Here is a 23,027-nt window from a genome sequence, read left to right as displayed (position 1 = left end):
TCAGTATGTTGATGACATTTAATTCTACTTATTTTCATTATTTTCAGGTAAAATTATGTTGTAAAAGTGTTGATGAAACTTTAACACTATGATTAACACTGGAACAGAGAAGACAGAGATTGTGTGGGTGGAATTTATACGCTCATGACTTTCTGGGAGTCTCTCAAACACTTTAGGAAATCACGGCCTTAATCTTAAAACAACTACTTGACTAAGCACTTCCTTATGCTTAATTATTATAGCTCTACATTTTTATGGATTTTCAACTCGTTTTATGAATGAATGAATGTATACTAAATAAACAAATGCATAAATGGTATTATATTTACAACTTGTTAGTCTTGGTGAGTATGCCAGCATCTTTGTAGTTGGTCAGCTACCTCTTCGCATAGACATCTGAGAGCGAAACATCTGGCACTATTCTAAGTCTTCATCTTCTACATCATAAAATCTACTTTAGCACCATACATATTAAGTGGGTAAACAAAACATGCTAAGCCATGGTTTAATTATGGCATAAAATATGGTTGTTAAACTATGGCTTACTGCACATTAAAATACGCAAAGTTTATGCACTATCTCATATTAATCTGTCCTTACTGGTGTTGAAAAACTATACACTATTATGATAATATTAGGAGAAAGATGGAGAAAGATGAAGCAGCAGAAATCCTATGCCTCATAATTTCAAGACCCAAAACAACTGCCACTCTAGTCTTGTAAGATAATGCTTTAGACAATTTATTAGACACAGTGCTGGAATTCTTACCTCCCACATTAGCCTGCAGTCTGTGTTTTCATCCAGTTCCTGAGGCATTCGCTTTTCTCCTGCAAATGGTCCAAACTTTTCCCCCTAACAACAGTAACATGGACAAAACAAAATTAGCATCTTTTGTTCTCTGAAAAATTACTGCTAATTCCTCAAGTCAAACTATATGTTAAAATTTACAACGCAAGCAAAAGGAAAAATACTTGTATTTCTTTCTTCTTTTGCTCAATTATCAGCTATGGAAGGAAAAGAGAATTTGCATCAGGATCACAGTGCAAAGAAAGAGGGGATAACCCCTTTCTCTAAACATCCATACCAAATGAAATTGCTCCCACAAAACTTCCATTTAAGCTAATATTAAAAGGTATACTGCAGAGTAACTGATGCAGTGCTTCGGGTTTGGTGAACTTTTTAAAATGCTGTTCTCCCAGTCAGGCCAAATAGCACCTTTGAAGTGTAGCAGAAGCCTACACAAGCAGAATTACTAAGGACAATATCTCTCAATATTGTAAATCTCATTTGGGAATGGTTTTTAACCATTATTTATAGTTTTAATGAACAGCCCAGTAAGTCTGTAATAAACAACTGGCTCACATTGGACCATGACTGACTGCCACTGACTGACTCTAAGCCTGGGTATATGACAATCTTTCATAGCTTCAAAGCTTCCAGATGTGTCAAATGCAACTTCCAAAATTCTCACCTGAAAGCTATGCCAACTAGGAATTCTGAAAACTAAAGTGCCCATCAATACTTCTGGACTGCCAGAAGCACCAATAATAGGTACCGGTGCTACCAGTACATAGACTCCTGTATCTTCCCAATAAGATGTCTATATGCCACTAGATTAATAAAATGCGCATGCTGTCACAAACTGGAGAGGAGGAGGCGGGGAGATGCAGCTACAACATAGTTTCCTCTTAACCTAGCATGCACTGTTCTTCAGATGTGCAAGTGGATGGACATCCTGATCTGAAGAAATCTGAACTGGGGATCAAAAGGTAGTCTGGTCAAGGAATGCAAGACAGTAAGAGAAAGAGGAACAAAGAAGCAAGTCCCGCAAGCATCATCCCAAATATTTTCCATAAAGGGAATCATTCAGTTCCAAATTTCCATTGATTCAGAGTACATAGAACAAGGGATCGCTCTGCAGTGGAAGTGAACGGCTGAATGCCCTAATCCATCTTTGAAATGTCTTTGCATGTAAATAAGATTCCTGCTCCAAGCTAAATCTAAACTTCCTGGACAGTGGTTCAAAGCTATTGAGTTTTCCTTTTAAGCTGCTGCTTCTCCCTGGCTCTCCTAACTTTTGCTCCAACAAAAAGGTTCCTTTTTAAAAAAGAAAGAACAAGAAAAGGGCAAGAAACAGTTCTGTTTCAGTTTCAGGGTGCGAAACATCAGCACTTATCACTGAGAAGCAAACGGAAGTGGGATGAGAAATGACAAAAAGCGAAGGGGTTGGGACTAAACTCTGAACTTAAAGCTACAGGCAGAGGCAGGGAAGCAGCCTGTAATACGTGGCAGGCGTTCCCAGAAGACAGGGAACTAACCGGGGCGGGGGGGGGGCACTTGAAAAAGATTGGGAAAAAAAACTAAAGCTTGCCCGCCGTCCACCCGCCTTACCTCCCCTGCGTGTCCGTCACCTGAATGGGGCAACAACAAGGATCACCCACCTTTTTCACTCTCCGGGCCGTAAAGAGCCCCATCCCGTCTTGAATTTTAGATGACTTCAGGGCGAACCTGTCCGGCACGTACATGCCCAGCATTCTGCCCTACCTGGAAGGGAGAAGGGATTGTAACCTCCTCCCGCTGTAAACGTGTGGGCTAATCGAGAGGCATTGTAATTGGAAAGGCAAGGGGGACAGGGCAGAAACCATGAAGGAGCGCTTGGGGCCAGAATCCCCCCCGCCCCCGCCGCCCCCGCCTTCTGGAAAGCAAGGGCGGCGCCGTCCTCTGAACGGACTTCCAGCGATCGCGGAGGGCAGGGGCTTCTGCCGCGGCTCGGGGAAAGCTCCGCTCCGATTGGCCGAAAGTTGCTTGAGGTGGGGAGGGGGGAACCTAAGATTCCATTGAGCGGCAAAGCAGGATTCCGGGGCTGTTCTGTCGTGAGAAACCGGCCGGGCGAGTTACGAGCGGTTCTTTGTTTCTGTCAAGGGCGAAGGGAAGTACAGTACTGTACTAGCTAAATATTTCAAGACCGAAGTATCAAGGGAGAGATCAGAACATTTCGGTCTCAATGCTTTTAGTTCGGCTGCGAGTAGCTCGTTGCCTTTACGCTGTTAGGCTGCTGCTAGTTCAACCTTTTTGGTCCGAGAAGTAGAAGCAAATTGAGTAAAATTGCGAAATACAAAAGAAACCTTAAAGAATGGTGAAGAAAATCCTAAATATATTGATTAAATGAACTAAATATAACCACCCCAAACAATCTAATTAACAAAAGATATTGTATAAATGCCTAAATGGAATCAATAACTCAATGATAATTACCTTTAATTTTAAATCTAGACCATATTGTCACATTCTGTGCCACTATTTCATTCTTAGTACACAGAGACTTCCATATTTTAGGATTATAATTCAGCATCACACTGAGATCCTTAAATATGTTTCGTCCCCAAATTATATTAAGACATGTATTGATCTGAAACCAAAACAGAGCTATAACAGAACAAAACCAAATCATGTGAATTTGGTCTTACATTACCAGCATAAAAAAGTAAAGGTACATGCATTTTTAAATATCCCTTGAGGAGTCCAATAGACCTAAAATAATATATTCTAATGAATTTCATTTTAAAAACATAGGAAAACTATTTCACATTTTATAATACCTGATTTTCCAGAATTGGATATTCCAATCCTTCCTTCCACAGATCAAATACATAACTGATGCTAACTTTCATTTCATCTTTTAATCCCTTATAAAATTGAATAGTTGGTTTCCATTCAAGTACAACATTTCTTAAAGAAGCTACAGTTGGAGACACCTCAGAGGCCGCTAAACTATCTAGGCCATAAAGTTTAGTTAATACATGTTTCAGGTGTATATGTTGCAACTTTTCAGTTGTATATTGGAGGTAAGTCATACTGAAAATGCAGTCTCTCAAAAGCTTTAAAACAACCATTAAAAATCAACTGATTTAAAGTATTAATTCCTTGTTTAGCTCCAGCATTCCAATAGAACAACTTCCCTACTATTTTCAATTTGAGTTATACTACAGCATTAACTTTTCATGTGATTGAGCACCAAAATGGAACCACATATTAATAACCAAATATGCCTGGCAGCTTTCAAAGCAGGAAACAGAGATCCCAATTTGGTATACCTGGCCTTAAGACTTGCCAAGATTTCAAAGGTATTACACAGCTGTAGAGCAAATGATTCTGAAGGGAAAAGTAATGTTAATAAATCTCACTTGAAAAAAATATACAGATGTTAAAATAAAAGCCAATGATAATTCAAAATCCAGTAGGTTAAAGCTGCTGTCCTTCTAAGATAACCACTATTTAGGCCAAATGATCCCAGGCATTTTAGCCTGCCTTTTTTTTTTTTTTTTTTTTATTAATAGCTGTAGGAAACGTCTAGGGAATTAACACTGGAATTCCTCTTAAGATATACAGTAATTTTGATGTAATATTCATTTTGATAACATTAATATTATCAACATATTGTGATCAGGAAAGATAGAAATGCAGGTATTTTTTTAGAATATGCCTTCATTGTAAATTCTAATCTTTTATAATAAACTATAGATATACCAGATGCCAAAGGCAACAAATTAGACACTCCAATTAATAGTGTAATGAGATATAATTTCAACAAGCTTTGTATGACATTGCACAATTATCAAGAATAGTCCTAACATCATTGACATATTAGAGCAACTTATATTCAATGTCAAGTGCCAACACAACATATATACATGTATTTATTTATTTAATAACAAAACCAATTTTAAAATGTTGGTTTGGTTTAGGTTACTGTTCTGCACTCTGCCCCCATTTGCTGTGTTTTATCCAATTGTGAGCAGGTTTAAGGAAGTCCCAAGTATGTAAATGCATAATTGGGATTTTGCTGAAATTGTATTTGTTTCTGCTATTTTATACAGAGCCACCACTTCTACTACTAGCCATTCGCTTTGGAGGGCCAATCATTTTTACATCAAACAAATCTGCTCTCATGAAAAGCTTCTTGAAAAAAGGCATCCTGCTTCTGCCCAGATTTGCAAGGACAGTAACCAACATCTCTGTATTGACAGACGTTTACCCTTGCAGAGTATGCTCTGGTCATGTTCCAGCATGTAACAAATCTCTTCTTGCAGGATGTGCTCTGCACATGTATGCAATCATTGTAAGGGTGTGTCATTGCTCAGTTGTAGCCCTGTTAAAGCTTCGTACTCAGGGGTTAAAAGTGTGAAAAGCTTTCATTTTCCTTCAGGAAACCTCAGAAAAGGGTTTGCTAACAATGTTTATTTTTCATTATTTGATGGAAGGTTAGAGGGGTGTTTGCCTATTTGTATGTGCATGTACACATGCGTAGCATTTCCAGTTAAATTTTGCAGATATGTGTTTTTAACTTTAATAAAAGAAAAAAAAATCTTGTAGCTGAAAAAAGTCCGTTTGTTTGTTTGTTTGCATTTAAGGTGCTGATTTTAAAAACTGAACAAAAGTAAAACTTTATTTCAAAAGTGGCCAAAGTATAGATTGCTTCAAAATATGCAAATTTGCTTCAGTGAGGTCAAGCCTTAGAATTACCAGGGGTCAATGCAATCCAATGGAGAGTTATGTTAACTTTCAGGCTGGCAAGCAGCCTTTCCTAATAGGATAAGGTAGCACATCATGCTGGTAGGGTTTGTGACATGGTGACATCTGCGTCTGTGGGTTTGATTTTTTAGTTTGATTATGTCACTGAGTAAAAATACTGATAAGCTCCCATTATAAATTACACGTTATACGTACAGTATAACTGCTTTCTCAGCATTGCCTCCATTGATATATATACTTACAAGGCCATTTTTTTCTAGTACAGGTAGGCTTTCACTTTCATTTTCCCACTATATTTGTTCTTTTCCTTTGGGACTAACTTGTTTGAAAGATGGGGAGACTAAGAGAAAAGGAAAACAACCTGCTGGTGAACAGTCTCCATGTTCATCTCTAAAATTCCCTGCTGAAAAGCCAGTGCAGTACCTAGACCATCCTGTTTACTCCATTTTTTATCTATGGTCAGGATTGTCTATTCAATGTTACTCCTTTTCTCAGTGCAGCTTGACATCTACAACAGTCCCCTTATTCTGATGTCACTCTTTTCACAAACTTCAGGGATCTTTCCTGTGCCAAGGCTCCTTCTGCTTTCTGTTCAGCCCAGACTGGAAAGCTATGGTTTGCCACTGCAAACCTTTGACTCTATCAATCCTTTCTCCCAGTTCTATCATCTTCTTTCCTTTGGCATCTTCAGGTGCCCACCTTTCCTGAAAAAAATGGACAATACCTCTGATATACTGTACCTAGAAAGAAAAAGATCCCCTGCTTGTGAAACTTTTAAGCCCTGAACACAAAGGCATAAATGCCATTCTGTAGCCATTCTGGGTGATCAGGATCCTTGCAGAGGTGCTTATGTGACTAAAGAAATGTATCTGGCAGGCAGACAAAAGAAAATAACCTTCAAACTTTTCAGAAAAAAAATACACTATCAAACACAGCACTTCATCCTACCACACTTTGTCCTTGGCTTCCACTTCTTGACTGGTGAGGAGACATGAGTCCAGGAAGACCCCAAAGTCACAAATCAATTCCTCTGGGAACAGTATGACCCTAGGCAGAGTAATATCTGGGATCTAAATCATTATCTGTCTCCACATTAAGCAACTCATACCCTGCATAGCTGCTCAGAGAAGCCTCAGGAAGTCAGCAAGTGATATGAAGGTGTTGTTTAAGAACAACAATTATCAGTTTCTCAGAGTGTCTCCATATGCAACTAATCAACCAGGATGTCTGTAGATGCACCATGTTGACTAGAAATTCTCTAAAATTCTTAGGATTCTACTTAAATCTATCAGCCTCCCAAAGAGAACAGCTTAAAAGCCCTCTGTTCCTGCAGAGTTAGAGATTGCCCAAATCTTTACCTACCCAGGCAATGATCTGTCCATGACAAAGGAAACATTTATTTTCTCTCCACCACATATTACATTCTCAATATCCAAAGGAGGTCAAGTAGATGATATATTCATAATATTCAACAGCAAATTTCTCTCCCTGCCCTTTAAGTCTGCGGCTGAATCAGTGAGTAACCCAGAAACCACATTAATGTGCTAATTTAGCTCTTCTTTCATAAACTGTCCTGGGAGTGCTGATTGACTCTTAAAGGTTGGATATACATTTTATTTTTTAAAATTATTATTATTATTATTATCATTATCATCATCATCATCATCATCATCAATATAGGGTGTGTGTGTGTGTGTGTGTGTGTACACATTCTAAAACTCTCGTGTCTGTAAACTTCAACTGGGTGAAACGGTGGGTCATAGGGCAACAATTTTTGAAACAATGTACCTCAAATGGGCTAACTTACAAAATACGATCAAAATCCATGACTCCCATGGGATTGAAAATTGACCGTGCCACTGCAGTCAACCCAGGTCATGTGATCATCATGGGCATATCCCTGACTTCTGTCCCACATCCATCCCGTGCGCCCAGTTGGCTGGCAGCAAGGCCTGATGGGCTACTTTGGCTACTTGGGAAATGAAGCAGAAATTTGAAATGTCCTAATTGCTGTGGGTGTTGAGGGAAGAATGAGAGAGTGACTTAGATGCCTGCTGATGAGATAGGGCTGGTTGGGGGACGCTGGTAGTCAATGAGTGAACCCTCTTCCTTCCTTGATGAAGGGGGCGCTTGGGGACACACCGGAATGGGGAGCAGGGGTGCAGTTTTCCTCACAGTGCATGGCTCCCTTTGTTCCACCTCCCCCCAGCAGGCAGTTCCGTGGGTCAGCCAAGGAGGAGGAGGCTTCACCGGGGCTCTCCTGAGGGTCATGAGGGGAGGGCAAATGGCACAAGCCTATATTATATGTGGGAAGGGAGGGAGGGAGGAAGGGAGGAGAGGGAGGGAGGGAGGGAGGAAAATTTCTGACATTCCCTGCCAGCTTCCCACAAGCAAAGCAGTGGGGAAGCTGGCCACAAGTCATATTCACGCTCCCACTACTTTTTGCCCTTGGTCATTCTGTTTCTCTGTTTAGGTAAGGAAATATGTCTGAAACAATTTGTCACAGATTGTCTAGTGTATGTGTATGTGTATGTATGTACACATCCAGACATACATACACATACACATATGACTCGTGCACTGGTTCTTGAGATATTTTTTATGATTTTATTTTTCATATTATTTTAGAATTCAGTAACTTCCAATAATCTGGAAAACCTTCCTGCCCAATGCTCATTTCTACATAGTAAACTTATTCAGACAAAGTGCACCCAGTTGGAACATTACGTTTTAAATAATATTATACTGTACCTAGTACCACTCTGAACACCAGGCTTTAAATCACTTTTGATTATTTTGCTAATATTACGTATTATACACCAGCATGTTTCTGAAAGACAGGAGGACCTGAAAGTGAACTCTCCTCTATTAAACAGATTCATTTAAAATGGGAATTCAATCCAGGGTACATGTCTTATGGATTTAGACTATATACAGTTTATCAGAGTGCAGGCTGGAGCTGGCCAAAATGTGTTTTTTTCTCAGTGGAGAGAGGTATTTGTTTAAATCTGATTATAATGCTGAAAGAAAAACCATGCATTTGGAATGCAAAAGAGCTGGGGGAGGGGAAGCCAGAATAAAAAGGAGAGGAGAATCTGACAACCCAACCAGTATTTAAAATTCTATATTTAAAGCTGTATACTTACAGCTTATAATTTTAATTACTAGGCTGCAGTGAATTTGTTCTTTCAGGTTATTCTGTGTTTAAAAACGCCCTTATTAATATAGCTACCTTTTCTAGAAAGCCAAAGAGTATAATTATGTTATTCTTTGGGTTGTCATTTTGAGACAGCACTGTTTAAGTTACAGTCATTGGTAATTAGGATCCTTGTGAGTTTTCAAGTCAAAGGTAAGAATATGAGTACACAATTCAGTCTTCAGAAGACAAGCCTCTTGAGATTTAACCGAATGTACAAACCATCCGTGTATATGAAGTAGTAATCCAAGTAGCAGGGAAAAGAGTGCTTGATTGTTACCATTATATTAAAATAAATTGTGGCATATTCATAAAGAAACGCTTCAACTTTTTGGATGACTGAAGTATCACATTAAAAAAAAGCAGCTATATCTATTTTGTTATGTAGGATGCATTATTGCCTGGCTTTTTAAAGGGGCTTTTTTCATTTATTGAAATGTCTTTCAACTAACTGAATGATTCATTTAAAAGCTGGAATGCTGTTTAATGTGGAACACATAAAAAACAATTGGTCTGTCTCCTGTAATTGAAAGGGTCACTGTAATAATTTAATTTAGCACTGCAAAATAACATTTGGAAATCCCCAAGTCATTTCTTCTGGGACTTAGAAAACAAGGATTAATTAAGTATGAATTCATCATTAGAGCACATAGACATTTCTTCTAGTTACAGATCTAAACCCTTTTACAGCCAGCCAAACTAAGATCACAGCTGTTAAAAGCATGCGTTGTGGTTTTACTTAGGTTTTAATTTGCTTCATATTCTTGAGTTTGTGCTGTATCATTTACCAAGAAGATATTTCATAGCTCATTCCTAGACAGATTGAGTGAAAGTCTTACTGAATTCAGTGGGGTTTACTCCCAAGTATATGTATTTAGCACTTCAAGCTTTTGTCTTAAAAGTAGAGATTAGGATAGCTGAAAAATAATGCCGGTCAAGTTCAGAACTGAAAGCTCTTGTATCACCATGGAGAGATGAGACAGCTAGAATACCAGGAGAACTTTTGTACACTTAGGAGTCTTTTCTTGCCAGGAATCACTATGCCAGCTGTGGGCTAATGTCTACACTTCCTCATCCTGGTGTATATTAGGTCTCAACTTCTATACTTCCTTCTCAAAAGACTATTGTAAGTTGACGAAAGGAGGGGTAGACACCACATATCCTTTTCCAGTTTCTAAAAAGAAGGTGACAGGAGAGGCACTTCAAAAGCATTGCATCCTTCCTTATAGCCAACTCTCCTGCCATTATTTCATATTACTGGTGTCTTAAAATACATAAAATCAGGCAATAGTGGGGTGTAAGTAAGAGATGAAAAGAATAAATCCATACAGCTGCCTGGCTGTTTATATGTAGCATAGTGCAGACAAAAGTCATATGAAACTTTAAATGGGAATATACTATTCGCAAGTTTATGCTGTTCTTTTTTACTTCAAAAACAAAAGAAGGAGGGAGGGAGGGAGGGAGGGAGGGAGGGAGGGAGGGAGGGAGGGAGGGAGGGAGGGAGAGTATCCTTATAACCACCCACATAACCATACATACTTCATCAATACCTTAGCATACCTATTCAGTGCAAAACCCTTGGGGGATTTTTTTTTTAATAGATGTGACTTCACTTCATATAACTGAAAGTATAGTCTCTCTTGTTTTGGGCTTCCTTTTACACAGAGAAAGAAAGAAAGAAAGAAAGAAAGAAAGAAAGAAAGAAAGAAAGAAAGAAAGAAAGAAAGAAAGAAAGAAAGAAAGAAAGAAAGAAAGAGAGAGAGAGAGAGAGAGAGAGAGAAAGAAAGAAAGAAAGAAAGAAAGAAAGAAAGAAAGAAAGAAAGAAAGAAAGAAAGAAAGAAAGAAAGAAAGAAAGAAAGAAAGAAAGAAAGAAAGAGGGATTGTGACAGGAAAAGAAAAGGAATCACTTTCATATGGCTATGTTTTTAAATGTAAGAGGTGGTTCTGGGGTATATCATACATCTTGGACATTATTGCTAGTATCTTTTTAATCACTTCATCTGTTGCTTTTGATTGGTCTCATATCTCTTTTCATAGAAACCATTTTCCAAATGTCTAAATTTGCCTTGCTGTGTGATGTGTACAAGGGAGCCATTCCTGCTTAAATTTGGTTAAACTTCTGTTATGGATGTACACTGTCAGTTTTGTGATTGTGGCATACTCTGCAAAAAATGTTGGCCATTTCACAGAGTGCAAAAAGTTCAGCTGTGCAATGCAGAAATGATGTGGACAACCTGGTACTTATAGGCCCCATGTTGTGAAACCAGCATTAAAGCAAATAAGCTAACCACATAAAGCATGTAAGAATTAATTATTTCAAAAAGTCATGGGATTTCCTACAAAGAACAAAGCAAGCTACATCAAGATTTTATATATTATATCACACTCCCTAAAGTTAGGACTCTATTCTCTATGTCTTCTCTTCCTCTGAGGCCAATGTTGCTATATGGCTCAGGATAGTTGGAAGCAGGGACCCAGAACAAATTGCCTTCAAATCAATTAAATATGAAACAGATGTTGTACTACTGATTCTAAAATTTAAATTCTTTACAAGAAATCAAAGGCATGTTCAACTTGCCTGAACAATTAAGTAGCTCTTTTGACATATTAAACCATTCTTTTCTTTTTTTCTTTTCTTTTCTTTTCTTTTCTCTTTTCTTTTTCTTTCTTCTAGATCTATCATGTCATTTGCTTTGTCTAGAGTTCTGATGATTTAGGAAATATTTACTGTTCATTCTTCAATACTGCTAAAAGAACATTTCTTATATCTGTTTTTAAAAGAATCATGTTTGTTCAATGAAACTGGGTCTTTGAAAACCTTTTGCTGCTGACATTTCCATCACACTATTACTCTAAAATGTTTCCTTTATCAATCAGTAAGAAATGCAGTTGCATTATTAACAAGATAATTGTGTAATTATTTATGCCAGAATAATGATGCAAGGCCTGAAAAAGATGTGCATTTGTATAAAACAATGCAAGATCACAAGAAGGTGATCTGAAGATGCCATTGAGTGGATCAATCTAACTGTACTGGCCAGATGTAACAAAGTAAATTTCACAAAGCAAACATGCATTAGTATAAGTTTATTTCTTGTTTTTGGAAAACAATATTTGGGCAACTTGCTAACCGTAGCTTAGGGTAACCAAGAAAATATGGATTGCTACCAGCTGGTTTTTCCATACCACTCTGTGTAGGGATTAATATAATGTATGGATATTTCTTTGAAAGGAATAATAGAAATTAGGAGGAGGTGGTCCTAAAGGGAACTCGGCTAATTGTATGTATTTTGATAAATAAATGCTCTTTCTTGCTCTGATTTTTATATATCAAATTTATATAGCTGCCTATCTCACAAGAAGTGACTCTGGGCAGCATATAACAAAGATACAGTATAAAACAATAAAACATGTCAAAAAAACCCAATCATTAATAAAAAGTTTTAAAAGCATATGGCACACAATAGATTAGATTAGTAAGGGAGCCACCTCAAGATCTCACTGGTCCTCTGAGACTCCCAGACCTGATGACAAAGCCAGGTCTAGAGGGACTTCCAGAAAGTAAGTAGGGATGGAGCTATTACTATCTGCAAGACAAACTAATATAATTTGTATGGTTCACCAACTACCATCTCCCTAGAACTTCTACTAATGCTAACCAGAAAACAAATCTAAAATACCCTGGATTTTTTAAAAGCTTGGTCATCCTCTTCCTATCAGATGGTGGAGAGGAGTAAAATGACATACAAGTAGTCCTCAATTTATGAACACAGTAGAGACCAGAAATTTGTTATTAAGTGGCTTGGTCGTTAAGTGAGGCATCAAATGACTGCACCAATTTTACAATCTTTTTTGTTGAAGTCATTAAGTGAGACATCACATGACCATGACTTTCGACCATCCCTGCCAGCTTCCCCATTGACTTTGCTTGTTGGAAGCCAGCTGGGAAGGTCACAAATGGTGATCATGTGACCCACAGGACACTGCAACCATTGTAAATACGTGACAGTTGCCAAACACCCAAATCACAATCATATGACTATGGGGATATTGTGACAGTCGTATATGTGAGGACTGGTCAAAAGTCACTGTTTTCAGCACCGTCATAATTTGAATGGTCGCTAAAAAAATGGTCACAAGTCAAGGAGTACCTGTAATGGCATTCACACTTGGTCATAAACTGCAGTTAGCATGCCTTCTGTCCACTCAAATATATATTATACTTGAACAAAAAAAAAGAACTTTACTCTTCTCCACAAGAGAGGTTTTCAGACCTGTCTTTCCTTTTCTTTCAGCTTTTCTGCAGCAATAACTATCCCAATAGATTCAGGATATAGTACAGTACATAAAGAATGATAGCCCTCGCAGAAGAATCGGAAATTATGAAATATTAGAAATACTGTCAGGACCAGCAAGTTTGAAGGGTCCCTAAGTTAAATATTATTGTACTTATTTAGCCATTTAAAGTGTTTTCAATCCATTAATTACATTCAGATATAAAGGCAGGATGTAAGAAGTGTAAAACGTAAAGTAGGACATGCAGTAATGCTGTAAAATCAATACAGAATCACAATGTGAACCAATCAAAAGCATTAAAAATGCAGAGCAAACTAAATGAACAGGCATGATACAAAGTAAGTTTAATGTTACAGTCTAAATCTAAATGAATAAATAAATATGAGAGACATTTTGCTGTCAACTAAAAATAGCATTTCAATGATAAGGCACCACACAGAGAAAATGGTGGTGAAGTCTCTCCAAATTATTGTGTATCCATATTCCTGAGCTGACTTTTCCCCCATATAAGAAAACATGTAAGCACCTAGGCTCCTTTTTCTCTATTGGGTAGAAAGCATCTGGTCAGGGAGAATGGCCCAGGCAGAATGGCCTATTCATACTCACATACTATATTGAAATTTGGAGCATATCTTCTGAAAATTCACATAGCCCCTGAAGTAAAATGTTGAAAAACACTCCTATGTCATACTTATTTTTCTGTACATAACAGACCCAAGTTATTACATAAAGCTACATATTTTTAGGAGAAACATCTTAAATCAAGTTTACAGAGTTTTAATTTAATTACATTGTACAATATCCAACACAATAACTGAGTCCCTTAAACTGATATCATTTTTAACCCATCGTTTAAAAATACACTACTATACATCTTAGGTAATATAGCTAAGGATTAAAATTAGTATACATTTCACATGTAAACTATTCAAGAGCTGTAATATACTATACTACTAGACTAACTAGAAGAACATGTTTAGATTACACCATATGCTAAAACCATTTATTTGGAAATATATGCCATCAGCGCTGAAATTACTTATTTTCAAGTAATTGTACCTCGAAGCAGAATAGTGTGGCTTATTCTCAGTAAATTGGAAGATAGTTGTTTTCAGAATAAGATGAAATAAAACCCTGGATTAAATAAGATCCTGTTTTAACTGAATTATAATTTGTAGCTGGTAGATAGAAACTTTTAAGCCATTTTCATAACAAATACGAAGACATTTTAATCTGGGTTACATTACTTTTGAACATTTTTAATGGGCTCTATAAAATTGAAAAAAGCTGTTTTGAAGATCTGTGATATTCTTTCAGTTTGTTTATAGATATGTAAAATACATCCCTTATGATATATTTCAGCATCCCTTATGAAAACTCCCTTAATCCAAGGAGGAAAAAGGGTTTGATTTGTATACTACTTGCAAATGCAATTTGTCCCACATTCTGTTTCTCATATTGTTTCAAAGCTTATGATAGATTCTTGTTTTAACTGCAGGATTGTTGAAGAGTGGATATGGATAGAAACCAGTCTAGACCCACAGACAGCTAAAATGTTAATCAAAGCAATATTTATTGCAATTTACAAAGGAATACAATAAAGAACTAGTGCAGTTAGTATGTACAAATAGTGCCCCATTCCTTTTTTAAGTGAATGCACATGGGAATATCTAGGTATATGCTTAGCTTAAGAAAGAAAGAAAGATACCCTTCATGTATTTGTTAAGCTCTTCCTAAAAGTTCTTTAAAGATTCTTAAGTGTAGCATGCACTTCTGCCTCCCCACAGTTGCTTATCTAACTGCAGGGTGTAGAGCGTTAACTCCTTCTTTAGCTGGCCTTACTTTCACTTTGACAGAACAAAAGCCTTGCACTGCCCAAAAGGGGGAAAGAAAGAAAGCCCATTCACACTTCCTTTCTAACTCCATCAGCATCTGAAACACACACACAAACCTTCCCCCCCCCCCCCCTGCAAAGGTACTCTGAGGAGGCATGATTTTCTTTTCTGGCACTGATTTGATTCCTTTTCTGCTTCGCCTTCCAGCCACTTTGCTTGGAATCTTTGTTAGCCCATTGCCAATATCCTCCAATTCTCCTCTACTCTGTAGCCATGGATCCTCTTGGTCCTCTGCTCATCCAGACCCTACTTCTTCTCAGTCCACTTGCCCAGTCACTCCTTTCACTGTCAGCATCCCATACAGACCCTTCTCTCCTGCTTATTTACTCTGGCTTTTATATACTTTGTCTCCCCAAAAGCGCGTATGACCCAGACTGCAGGTGTTCCAATGGGTTTAGGATTTTTTTCTAACTGCCTATGTTCCTTGAACCTTGCACCTGATATCAGACCACCAGAAAAACAAAACAAAAGACCCCTCTCTCCCTCCCTCCCTCTCTCTCTCTCTCTCTTTTTCTATCATGGCAGTTATCCTGCCACTAAGTTGACTGGCTAATCAAAATCAGATTGAAAGGCTTTGTGGTAAATCAGATAAATTTATGACTGGTAAACTAGTCTGACAGCAGGGTTTTTTGTCTTGCCCTAATATTTCCCTTTTGAATGTCTTAAAAAAATGTGCAAAAAAGCTTATATGTGTATTTTATCTGAATCCTAAAACACAAGGCCTGTACAGCTATTGTTTTCTTTCCATCCGTTTAAGCAGAGTAGTAGTTCAGATGGCCTGGTAAATTTTACTTTTGGGGGACAATGTTCTAACAGAATATGTTGCTTTTCCTTGCTCAGTCACTGCATATCTTCAGAGTTTATAAGGCAGAGGCAAACAATGGGAAAAGAAAAGGATAGGAGGCAAATTAACCAGAGGAAGAATTAGCGGTATTAAGAGGTACTTTTATCTATGGCAAAGATGTCTGTTCATTAAAAAGGAGTAGAGTTATTCATTTTGGTTTAATTTGGGTTTTGCATTCCATAAGAAATGTAATCATATCTTTACCAGTATCCAACCTACTGCATTACTCCTTAAGGAATCATAAGGCAAAAGCCATAGCACTAATTATAACACTGCTCAGAATGTAGTGGCTCTTTGGAAGAAGAAATGTTTCCATCCACCTGCAGCTCTTTATATCTAGTTCAACATACACAGAAGCTGTTACGTGGACAAAAGTTAGATCTCAATCATTCAGATTGGAATCTATGTGATTTGCAGCTCTATGGCAAGAGCTGCTCAGATACTGCTAATAAATGACGATTAAAAGAAATTATAAAGTTTTGAAAGAAAGCTGGAATTGAACTTTGGTTTAAGGGACTATGAATTTAGTTCAAGAATTAAAAACATGGTATGTCATGGTCCTTTAAGTCACTCTTGACTTCTGGTGATTACATGGATAGGTCCATACAGTTTTCTTGGCAATAATTTCAGAAGTCGTTTCTAGTACAGCATCTACTTTCTAGGGTTGAGAAAGAATAATTGACCCGAACTTACCCAACTAGTTTTCTACCTAAGAAATGATGAGAAGTCAGGTTCCCCCTGTTCCAAGGATAGCACCAACCTGCCTCTTTTCCTGGCATGCATACATGTTAAACTATTGGTCTTAAACATAAATGTCTTGGATGCCAATATATTGCACTTGGCTATCTTAAATACAGTGACGGAGGGAGGGTGGGAGGACCTTTGCATGAATAACATCTGAATTTCAGTCCCTGACCATTCACATTTCAAGTATGATGTAGAAAGTCATGGAGACAACCTTTGTGAATCTCCATTCCAATCTGAGTTCGCCATGTTGGGCGAGATGGAGCAGTTACCTGCTTTGTGAAAAGCAAAGGTGTCTGATCATTGGGGAAAGCGGCCCACCTAAAATGGGGCCTAATAGATAGAACAAAACATATGGCTTTATGTATAATTTATAATTATACAAATAGCATTAGATGGAAATACAAGATATCCCTGGTAACTTCTTAAGTAAATCTTGATCTGGGTGCAGAATGTGGATTTTTATACTGGAAAGTTGTATGAAGCATTTATTTACAAGTATTGTTGTGCCAAACACAACTGACTGCTAGAATTATTAATATTTCATTTTTCTTATTAGCATGAATGTTACATCCAGATGCACGCCATGAATTAAACATTAACTTTAGAAGCTCTCGGCCTCACCTTTATTGTGAATAGCTCATGCAGACATATGGCTTATAGCTTTAGTAAAATACTTAAGGCATGGTGTGCAAAATGTATTCCAAAACAAATGTCTGCTTTGGCAACTTACACAGCACTATATCACATTTGCTGAAATCTTTATGGAAATCGCTCCCCACATTTTAATGAGAATTCACCATTTTACTTCGCCAATGCCAAATAAAGCATTTGTAATCTGTGCAACTTCTTAGCTGCTTTATGTATTTCATAAGAGAAGATACTGTAAGTTCCTTTGCTGTCTGTTTCTTAGTGGTTTGGTAAAAGGAGGAAAGAATGTGTCAAGTGAAAATCAAAATAGATGTTTGAAAAATGGCAGTCTTCTGAAGCACAGATGAGAACAAAAATCTTGCTTGATCAAATAAAGTAAAGGTAAAGCTCCTTCCAGGGATGTCTTAAGAGTATGGTAAAAAAAAAAATCAAGATGGCAGCCAGGATGGTATGATTAAATTTCTGGTTTTTTATGTCCATTGTATTTTTTTTTCTTTTTTGACCACAGCCTGGGTGGTTACTCATCCAAATACTAACTAGGCCCAACCCTTCTGAGCTTAAACAAGGTCAAATAATGTTGCTATCTGCTGAGACCATCCAGCTGATATCAGTTAAGGACACTTACATACACAATATGCAAATAACACTTTACAGGATTGAATATGGTTGGCCATCTGGAAAAAAAAATCTGCTTGTTTCAAATGCAGGGAATATGAAGGTGTTGAGATGGAGATTTATTTTCTAAAAGTTAGACATTTCAATAAAGTATAATAACCATAATACTAACTGATAAAAGAATGAGAATATTTCTTAAGAGTGATGGGAAACCAGGAAGTAATTGCATTAAGATGGCATATTAAGATTGTTCTGGAAGTTGTTCCCCTTTCCCACAACTACTTACAAAGTTAGTTAGGAAATGTGTGTGTGTTTGTGTGTTTATTGGAGGTGGAAAAGTTGAAAGACAGTCCATTTGAAAATCCTAAAGGGAAATATTCAGAAAAAGAGAACGTTATGAACTGAAGGCTGGAATTCTTACTGGAACTTGATAGATTGCATTGTGAGATATTCGTCCCCATCAAGGTTCTGTGTTTTTTAAACAAGCAACCTTCAGCCTTCAGCCTGAAATAATGCTTTCAGGCAGTGATCTCTCTTCCAAAAGGAAGCTCTCAGAGAGTCCTATCTCTGAAAATTCAGAGTTCCAGGAAAACAGGAAGCATTGGCAAATTCTTCAAAGTTCACACAGAGGGCAAGAATATGTAGGCTATCTATCAGTTTTTATATTTGGCTTGGAAGAGGTCATATGGGCTGCTATATGAGAACAGCCTTTTGGAGATCTTACCTCCTTTTTTTTTACACAACAGTTTCAAGAAAGTTAAACAAGTAGTGGTGAGAGGAAATGAACTTTTCATAACTTAATGGTAGCACATTGCATTAATAAGGTGCTAGAGGGAAGCAAATTTTGGCAGCAACCTTAAAGATAGTCATAGCTTATTTATTTTAATGCTGTATAGAATTATACTTCCTTTCTTTGACCACACAAGTGACTTGGTATTATCTGACAATTTGGCTAAATGTCTAGCAAACTCTGCACTTTGCAGTCTTTTACATGATATCTGTAAAAGTTCAGCTTCATGTCACTTATTAATTTTGTCTGATAACTATAATTATTTGCACCAAAACAATAATAATCTTTTTGCAGCATTGTTTGGCCTTATTCACTAGACGTTGTTACATAAAAGTCTCTTCTTTCCTCAAATGTAGGACATCAAAGGATGTCCACACGAGCTGCTTTTCCAGACCTAGAGCCAGATGCACCATAAGCATGACAGCTGACAACTGAAATGAGAAGAGGCAATTTGTGTCCAAATAGTTTGTTATTTCATGCAAAGCCTGAATTTGCATTGTGTGCTGGACTGACATTAAGTGTTTATAAACACTTTAAAGACTGCTTTGAGGAGTGGGCTGGACTATTTTCAAGTTGTGCCACTTGCTAACCAAAGCAGACATTTGCTTTTGTCCTAAGATTTTAAGTATCCTGTAAAATCTGTATTGCAGCCAAAGAAGAAAATGAAAGCTTTCCTTCAATAGTAACTATAAACATAAAACTACTGGAAAAAATTAGTAAAGCCTAGAACCAAAATAAAGAACTAAACTCCATTGCCAAAAATGCCTGCTGGTGGTGTTCACACTGCAGAACAGAGATCAAAACAACAGCTTGAGGAACTATGTAAAAAGAAGTAAATGCTCTAGAAATAAATTTTGTTTTATCAAATCACTTTACAACTAAATGAATACATCATATTTTCCTATGTGCAAATGTTGTGAATTTTGCTCAGCATTCAGCTCTCAGTAAAATAGCTTGTTTATTCTGAGATTACAATTGTTTGCAGCTGTATTTTGCTACTGCTGCTTCTATTATGCAGCAGCATACAAGTATAATAAGATACAATCCTACTCTCAGAAAGCCATGTAGTATAACAGCATATTGAGGTAGAACAGGGAAGTCCAGTGTAGGAAGCCTACACTCAGCCCTTAAAGTCACCAAAGAGATAAGAATGGTACCATTCTTAAGGCCACCTTCCCTTAAGATCTCAGAACAGAGAGATACAGATGAAACATTATGTCATGCTCCTGTGGTATTTGTATCTCTCTGCTCTGAGAACTTAAGGGAAAGTGGGCCGAATATACCATTCTGGATATCTGGTTTCTAGATAACCTTTTCTACAAACCTCTGAGTGCCAGAGCCAAGGCTAATGTACTGTATATAGTCATCAAAATGTGAAGGTCCACAAGTTCAGTTCCCATTAGAGAGTTTGAACCCATAGAATATAATCTGGTTACTCATATCCGAGGAATCCCAGTAAATACAAAACTGGTCATGTGGTGCTTCCTGGTGGTAAATATAACTGAAGAGATTAGAGTAAAGCCAAAACCATAGTTCCCATTCATACATTACCAAATAACATTTAATAGTCAGCAATGTATAACTTATACATTTATTTAGATTTATGCTGCACATAAGTACTACATATTAAATAATTAAATATAAATGAAATATCCAAGCATAGACTGGAATACTTAACCCTTATATGTAGATAAAGATGGGATATTGATTGAAACTACAAGCAAAAATATCCCAAGAAAATAATTGCACCAGCTGTTATAAGTCTGACCCTTTTGAAGAATCATGTTCCCTTTCATAAGACATGCTGAAGAGTTTCCAAGAGCTTCTACCAATTCCATATTTGAACCAATCTATTTTTATAATAACTTTATTAAATGTTTAAAAAAGAACAGTAAAAACTAACAAAACTAATATTAAGAAAAATAAGAAGAAAAAGAAAATTGGAAAAAAGAAAATAGTAAAGATCAAAAGTGCAGAAAAGAAAAAGAGAAACAACAAAAGAAAGAAAAGAATTGTCTTCCGATCTTCTTTGCAACAGATATAAGTAACAATATACATCAGACTCTTGCTCTAAATTTAAAACATAACTTCCATTATTTCTATTAACCCATATTATTTCTAATCATCAAATCCATAAAACATAATTTCATTTTTTTCTGTTTACCACTAGAAGTCCAAAAAAGGTTTCCAGTTAGCATTAAAATTACACAATGTCTTATCTTGAATCTAAGCTGTCAATTTCGCCAACTCAGCCACCTCCATCAACTTCACCATCCATTCTTCCATTGTCTTATCTTTCCACGTCTGTGCATATAAAAGCCTTGCTGCTGTTATCATATACAAAAACGAAGTTCCATTAGTTTTTTTCAAACTGTTTATCCATCAAGCCCAAAGGGAAAGTCTCTGGTTTTGATTGAATATTAATCTTTAAAAGCTTCTGTATACAAATATGTATCTCATTCCTTTTTTTTTTTTTTTTTTTGCTTCTTTACAAGTTCACATTTCCAGTATACATTCGAAGTACCTCTATACATTTTAGATAATTTTATGGCAACAAGTACCAACCATACATCATTTTATAAAAATTCTCTTTAAAGTTATAATACAATGTAAATTTAAATCCCTTCTGCCACATATTTTCCTATTGTTTCATCTGTATGTTATACCCAAAATTTTTAGCCCATTTTATCATATAGTTCTTAACGTGTTCATCTTCTGTCTCTAGTTTTAATAATTGTTTATACATCTTTGCAATAACATGTTCATCATTAGTGCATAGTTCTGTTTCAGATTCAGTGTTACCTTATTCAAAACTGTCCTTTTATCTATTTTAAATCTTTCTTGTAATTGTACATAGGAAAACCATTGACACGTCTCCTAATGTCAGTTCCTTCTTGTCTTTATGTATTTGAACCAGTCTATGATGGTCATATGCTCACAGTACTTGTCAGTTTGGGAAATACTTTTTAATGGTAACCAAGGGTACTCATAAATTACAGTCTTAAAGCATTCCTACATTCAATAACAATTGAAATAAACTCTGCTGTCCCCTTCCTATCTCATATCTTGCCACTGCCCTGCTTGCCCCTCTGACTTCCAATTTCTAATTAGCCTGCCTTTCTGTCCATAAGACACTCAAGACAGGTGACAATCTACCATAAAAAAGTACCAATTACAAAACAAAACTAAAAAAAAACAAAACCAAAGTTTTACTGCAGTTGAAGATCCAAGTGAGCAACAATAGTAATAAGAACAACAGGACAAGGTTCCAAAAGTGGATGTCCAACGAGGGTCAGAGCTTAAAAATCAGAAATAGTATTCAGATACCAACAAGAGCAACCCAGAACTAAACAGTAAGAGACAAATGGAAATATGATCCAGCTGTCACCACAAAAATACATCTATCACAAAATCAGAACCCAAGTGAAAAGAGTGAGATTCACACACACATTCCTAAAAAGAAAATTGGAAAAACAAGGCAAGCAAAGTGCAGACAACCTGGCTTCTGGAATTTCTTCCAGGCCCTGGCAACACTCTTGCATGGCTTTCCTGCAAGGAGTTTTTTTTTTCTATTTTTTTTGTTTTTTGTTTTTTACAGCTCCTAGATTGTTCTAGCCTATTTTCAAACTTTTACCTTTATTTTTCTGCCCCACCAAATCTGATCTTGTTCTGTGCAATTTTTGAAAGTTATGTCAAAAACAGATTGATTGATTCCTGGATCACCAACCATGGCTTCTGGAGTTTTTTCTAACCTCTTGACCAGAAGTGGCTAGTGTGTTTGAGTGCATGGGTGCATGTGTGCACTGGGAAGCACATGGTAGGCTGCATATGAATCATTTTGGGTCACATGACCTGGAGTAATTGGCATTGCCCAGCTATTTCTCCCATAGAGGTGGGGATTTTTTTTCTGAAATGTTTTTCTCTGCAGCCCTAAGGCAGCTCCAGCCCATTTTAAACTCATTTTGTCTTTTGCTGACTGCACATCATACCAAATTTACTCCAATACTGTTCTGACAAACAATCCTCAGCACCTTTACATAATTTATTTCCCATCAGTCTTGCCATCTTTTATTCTTTTATTCTTTTATTTTTTATTTCTTATTGTAATTTTTTAAAAATGTTTTACTTGTGAGCTGTCCAGAGTTGTCGTGAGTTGGGTGGCATATAAATTTTAATAATAATAATAATAATAATAATAATAATAATAATAATAATAATAATGCTCATATCCTGCCACAATACCTTTAATACCATCAGAGAACATCTGCCTATCCAGGTCCTTGGGAAGGACTCGATAGGTGAATAAAAATGCCAAATCCAGTCTAAACATCTGACTGACTGTGCGACCAACCATAATAAGGAATTTGCCCGATTAGCCAGGACTGTCTTATATATATAAAAACATTTTTAAGGTTTGTTTGATAAAAGAGTAATTACTCCATATGTTATATTCCTATAATAAT

At 36.8% G+C, this 23,027-nt stretch overlaps 1 protein-coding gene across 4 annotated transcripts in view; it reads right to left on the bottom strand.

Annotated features, from left to right (window-relative positions):
- The window catches only part of PRDM5 (PR/SET domain 5), a 93,900-nt gene extending 91,069 nt beyond the window's left edge, over window positions 1-2,831 (bottom strand). For 2 of the 4 annotated variants that reach the window (XM_088132899.1, XM_088132898.1), the window contains exons 1-2: window positions 2,443-2,831; window positions 770-853 (exon numbers count right to left, since the gene is read on the bottom strand). In XM_088132899.1, the coding sequence (XP_087989025.1) occupies window positions 770-853; window positions 2,443-2,535 (177 nt within the window). In that variant the 5' untranslated portion in view covers window positions 2,536-2,831. The remainder of the gene's footprint in view (window positions 1-769; window positions 854-2,442) is intronic. The other 2 variants (XM_007432371.4, XM_088132897.1) reach the window with 2 other exon arrangements.
- Between the last annotated feature and the right edge of the window lie 20,196 nt (window positions 2,832-23,027).

Source organism: Python bivittatus, unplaced genomic scaffold, assembly GCF_059951505.1.
Source record: "Python bivittatus isolate LINGU-HERP-01145 unplaced genomic scaffold, Pbiv_v1 ctg000070_np1212, whole genome shotgun sequence".
Lineage (NCBI taxonomy): Eukaryota > Metazoa > Chordata > Lepidosauria > Squamata > Pythonidae > Python > Python bivittatus.
Note: the sequence above shows the minus strand (reverse complement) of the source record. Positions and strands in the feature narration are given on the sequence as shown.